Source organism: Sinocyclocheilus anshuiensis, unplaced genomic scaffold (assembly GCF_001515605.1).
Source record: "Sinocyclocheilus anshuiensis isolate Anshui unplaced genomic scaffold, SAMN03320099.WGS_v1.1 scaffold679, whole genome shotgun sequence".
NCBI lineage: Eukaryota > Metazoa > Chordata > Actinopteri > Cypriniformes > Cyprinidae > Sinocyclocheilus > Sinocyclocheilus anshuiensis.
The window spans coordinates 190,031-195,337 of record NW_015552592.1 but is presented as its reverse complement, the minus strand read 5'-3'; the positions used below and the strand labels follow the sequence as shown (position 1 = coordinate 195,337).

Sequence of the window (5,307 nt, the reverse complement as noted above, 5' to 3'; positions counted from 1 at the left end):
AAATGATTATTGTAAACAATTGACCCTTTTATGTTATATTGTATTTTATTTAGCAAAAAATACAGATTTATAATTTATAAATATTATATTTTTACATGAAGTATACATTTACATTAATTTACACATTTTATTATTTTGCAAAGTATAGATTTATAATAAATATATAAATACATTTTTAAATTAAGTATAAATGTATATACTAATTTATATAATTTTATTTTATTATTTATTTTATTGTTTTATTATTAAATTTAGTATAGAAGCTACCCAGCTGTTCTTATCTTATCTGTGCTCCCCCCCCCCAGAAACTGGAGACAGCTTGGTGATATTGTGAGGAGTAACATCTTCAGAGGAGTGTCAGCATGATCCCTCACAGTGAAGCTCTACTGCTGGTCTTCAGTGTCTCACTGTATGGTAGTCGGTGTGCTGTATCTTTAAATAGAAATGAAAGAGCCCACTTTTGGGCCAGCGTGGACCCAGAGCCAGCTACCAGCTCACCATGGACGTCTCGATCAACAGAAATGGACATGACAAGTCCAACCGATGTATTACATTCAGATGGGACTAGCAGAGACCTTGAGGTCGACCCTTCAGTTGATCAAAACCCTTATGTCACAATGGAGGATCATGGTTTGTCAAGACTTCCAGCCTCAAGAACACCATGGATCAAAACTTTGACTTCTACTAAGATTGAACCTCCTTCAGAAATCCAGAACGATGAAGAGGGACCTCAAACAGAGGCATCTGATTGGCCAAATTTTAGTAAGCAAGGCAATATGGAACAATCTTTTAAATCATCTTCACTGGCAACACTACAGCCTTTTTCTTCTCAGGCCTGGAGTACCAAATCCAAGACACCTATTGCTTGGAATACAGAGACATATACACCTCAGACTCCTGCTGAAACTAGATTTAGCACTTACCAGACACTGTGGAAGTCCTCTGGTGCTACTCAGACACCATATGGAAGAGGAACTTTAGATGGTACCACTTTGCCAAGAGGGCTGACAGACAATCTGCAGCCATCTGAGGAAACAAAGGATTTGACAGATGTTCCTACAGGTAATCAAATTAATGATACATCAGAGCCAACTCTGAACATGATAGTGTGTGAATGTATATCTATGTACGAAATACATGCAAAACTTTGCAAAACAAAAAACTTAAATCAAATGATTTTCCATGTTGGATCATGACGATTCATGATGTTTTGGTGCTCATGACTGAGCATAACCATGCTTAACTGATAAAGCTGATATGTCAGTTTAATACAGACATCACTGAAAATAGTCATAAAAATAATCACAATAATCATAGTAAGTCAATTGTTGTAACCATTCTGATGGATTCTGTTCAGTGAAGGAATTGTCAGACTGATTCAAACCAGTAACTTGGCTAATAATAGTAATTTGTTTGTGAATCTGACCCTGGTCGTGCTGTATGTTTTTGATTCACTAAAAAGAATCGGCTCATAAGAGTAACTTGTGTGTGAATCATACTACATGTGCGCTGTATTTTTTTGATTCACTAAAAATATTTGGCTCATAAAAGTCATTTGTTCATGAATCGGACTACTTATGACACTGTATGCTTTTGATTAACAAAAAAATCGGCTCAGAAGAGTAATTTGTTTGTGAATCTGATTACTCTGGTTGCACTGTATGTTTTTGATCCACTAAAAAAAAAAAGAGAGTAATTTGTTCATGAATCTGACTATAAGTGCACTGTATGTTTTTGATTCACTAAAAAGAATCGATCCATAAGAGTCATCTGTGCATGAATTGGACTACAAGTGCACTGTATGTTTTTGATTCACTAAAAAGAATCGGCTCAGAAGAGTAATTTGTTTGTGAATCCGATTACTCTGGTTGCACTGTATGTTTCTGATTCACTTATGATTTGGCTCAGAGTCATTTGTGTTTGAATTATAGACTACAAGTGCCACATTGTATGTTTCTGCATGCAGACTTCAAGGACAACTCAGTAGAAAATAACTTATTGTCATTATTTCGTAGTACAATGTTTTTTTTGCTTTTAATACAATAAGAAAATCTACTCATTCACTCATTCAAATACTCAGGTACAATATGATATGATACTTGAAACACTGATAATGACATTTTAAACTGAATAAAATGTATAAATGTACACATCAGAATTTTGTCATGAAGTGATATTGGTATCATTGCACTTTTACTGCATCTATTTGGTAATGCCGTTTTGACATAATAGCTCCCGCTTAATGCCTGCGTCGGTATAGTGCATCCTCATTGTGCTCTTAGCTTACTCTGCTTGCTGTTCCTCAAGCTGCAGTGAAAACATCAGTATTCCAGCAGCGAACAAGCCGTTTATCACTGCAGATGTGAGTGGGATACAAGCCCCCTAGCGACTCATTGTGAAACTTAATGCAATTTACAGCTTCTTTTGTATGAATCTTTTGGAATTAAAGTTTGGCTGAGGATTATGGGAACAAAAACAGGTTTAAATCAAATTATATGTTTTCTCTTTGAGCTAGCATTAGCTCTCAGTTCTGCTTGCTTGACAACAGGTTTACAATCCTATTTTCTCTCTCTCTCTCTCAGATAGTCTGACAGAGCCGACTCTCAATGTGACAAATCCTGACCCTGAAAGAGAGGAGCGCAAGGGTGTTGACCAAGTGAAAAAGGACCAAAATGGCCAATCGACCACCACTGTGATCAAGGTCACTGAAACCTATCCTGAAGCAGGTACTGAAGCATTCATTGTCAGAATGACCTCTATTCTAACACATGATCTTATTCTGTTGGTGAGCAGAGAGCAAGAGCTTTCCAGTTCTTCACAATGCTTCTAAATTTATATGCATCTGACAGATTACAAGAAAAATGTATTTAAAAAATGAAGGTTTGCAATAGTTGAACTCAGGGTTTTGCATACAGTATGTAACCAGTTTTGTCATTTTGGCCTCACGCAAAAACAAACACACAACCTTGTACTTGTAGTCGGATTCACATGCAAATTACTATTATGAGCCCATTCTTTTTAGTGAATCAAAATGTTTTTGAGTCTCTTGTGTTTACAACGGCTACATTTATTTGAGAATACTTAAAAATGTAAAATAACTAGTTTTAATATATTTTCTGTCTCAGAAATAAGATAAAACTAGCAGAAACTGCAAGGTGAGCTATGAAAGCTAATGCTGGATTTTAGGGGTTTAGAAACTGCAGCTAATTAGATTTTTATTAAATATTGCATGATCTCTTCATTAACACTCTTCCCCTTATTTTGTTGCCCTTGTGGACAAAGTAAACCTGTCGTTTTTGACCACCCGAAGAAATATTAAGGGTGGTTGGTACTGAAATCTCTTCCTATGCACAAAGGTCAGTCATTCAATCTTAAGAGGGGAAAACTCAAGCCAGATTCTCTGACCTTAATTAACACATGCTAAAGGCTAATGCTGACTCAGAGATTCAGCCCCAGTGTATTCTGGATCGTTACTCAAGTGGAAACACTTACTAATAATCTATATTAATCAGTCAACCCTTCAATAAGCAATGAAGTGCCTTTTGATCCACAATTAGAGCAGGGTTTTTGGTAAAAATGAGGCTGTATTCAGAAACACAAGCTTGCTACATAGAGCCACACCTCCTCACTTCCACGCACAGGTATTTAAGTGATGTAATGTTATGAAAGTGTGTCAGTTACTAGTTTTTAAATAGTCGCACTCATGAGAACGGCAACAGGGTCAATGCCCTCTTATCTGTGCCGTATGTGAATGTGTGTCAGAGCTGAACTGCGACCCATTTACAACAGCCTAGTTCCACATCTCTCTATAGCTAATTAACACAGTCATTGTTTTATATATTTACGGCTGATGGTGTATCTTCTTATATTAATGCTGAGATTCATGACCCTGGCTTACATACTGGAGCAATGCACAGCTATCTACTTAACTCTTGTTTTAGATCATTTGTATACTTCTAGATACAGGATTGTTCTGTGAAACATCAGTGTGTGGTTTGTTATGTGTTTTCTCAGCGACTTAAATACCTCTTGTGTTGTATCAAGTGTAACTTCATCATATGCCTAAAAAAACTTCATAAGCTGTTTGTGGAGAATATTAGCTTAGTGTTTTGTGAATATAACCTCATGAGTGCATAAACAGACTTAATCTACTTTAAAGCTGCATTACAAATCTTACACCATTTGAAAGGCAGCATTCTATAACTATAACAATAATATGAAATGGTTCATTCAGGATTGTTTTGTTCATTAAAGTAATTTTGTAAAAAAAAAAAAAAATGAAAATGTATTTATTTAGCCTATTGTTTTCCTGGGTTTTTAGTGCAAAGTCTAACAAGTGTGCTAAAATCTTAACGAAATATGTAATTAATAATATAAATAATTGAAAAAGAATGTTTGTGCTGTGGTTTCTTGTTACTGGTATGATCAATGTTATAAACTTTAATTTTGAAAATACAGTGAGTTCCAACAGTGAATGTTCCAATGTTCATCTACACAACATTGTTTAATGTTTGTGTGAAATATTTTTTAAACAAAATTACTGTTATATTTTATGCATACTTATACAGCTGGTAAAATAAGTATTGAACAAATCACCATTTTTCTCAGTAAATATATTTCTAAAGGTGCTGTTGACATGAAATTTTCACCAGATGTCGGTAACAATCCAAAAAATCCATACATACAAAGAAAGCAAAACAAATAAGTTCAGAAATTAAGTAATGTGTAATAAACTAGAATGACACAGGGAAAAAAGTATTGATTTCTATACTTCTGAATGTTCCAGTGAGCACTGTTGGGGCCATAATCTGGAAGTGGAAAGAACATCATTTCACCATAAATTAGAAAAGAATTATCAGAAGAGTTGTCCAAGAGCCAAGGATCAATTGTGGAGAGCTTCAGAAAGACCTGGAATTAGCATGTACAATTGTTTCAAAGAAAACTATAAGTAATGCACTCAACCGCCTTGGCCTGTATGCATGCTCACCACGTATTGCTGAAGAAAAAGCATGTTGAAGCTCGATTAAAGTTTGCTGCACATCTACCAGGATGATGAAGATGAAATGAGGGTGGACATTCCAGTGAGACAATGATCCCAAACACACAGCCAAGTAAACTCTCATTTGGTTCCAGAGAAAGAAAGTAAAGCTGCTAGAATGGCCAGCCAATCACCTGACTTGAATCCAATAGAAAATCTATGGAAAGAACTAAAGATTAGAGTCCATAGAAGAGGCCCATGGAACCTTCGAGATTTGAAGAATGTTTTTGTGGAAGAATGGGCCAAAATCACACCTGAGCAATGCATGC

General features: G+C 35.6%; 1 protein-coding gene across 1 annotated transcript in view; it reads left to right on the top strand.

The window, feature by feature from the left end:
* The first annotated feature begins 320 nt into the window (after positions 1–320).
* The window catches only part of prrt4a (proline rich transmembrane protein 4a), an 11,430-nt gene continuing 6,443 nt past the window's right edge, over positions 321–5,307 (top strand). Inside the window, exons 1-2 of the mRNA XM_016456458.1 lie at positions 321–1,062; positions 2,583–2,726. Of these exons, the coding sequence (XP_016311944.1) occupies positions 363–1,062; positions 2,583–2,726 (844 nt within the window). The 5' untranslated portion in view covers positions 321–362. The remainder of the gene's footprint in view (positions 1,063–2,582; positions 2,727–5,307) is intronic.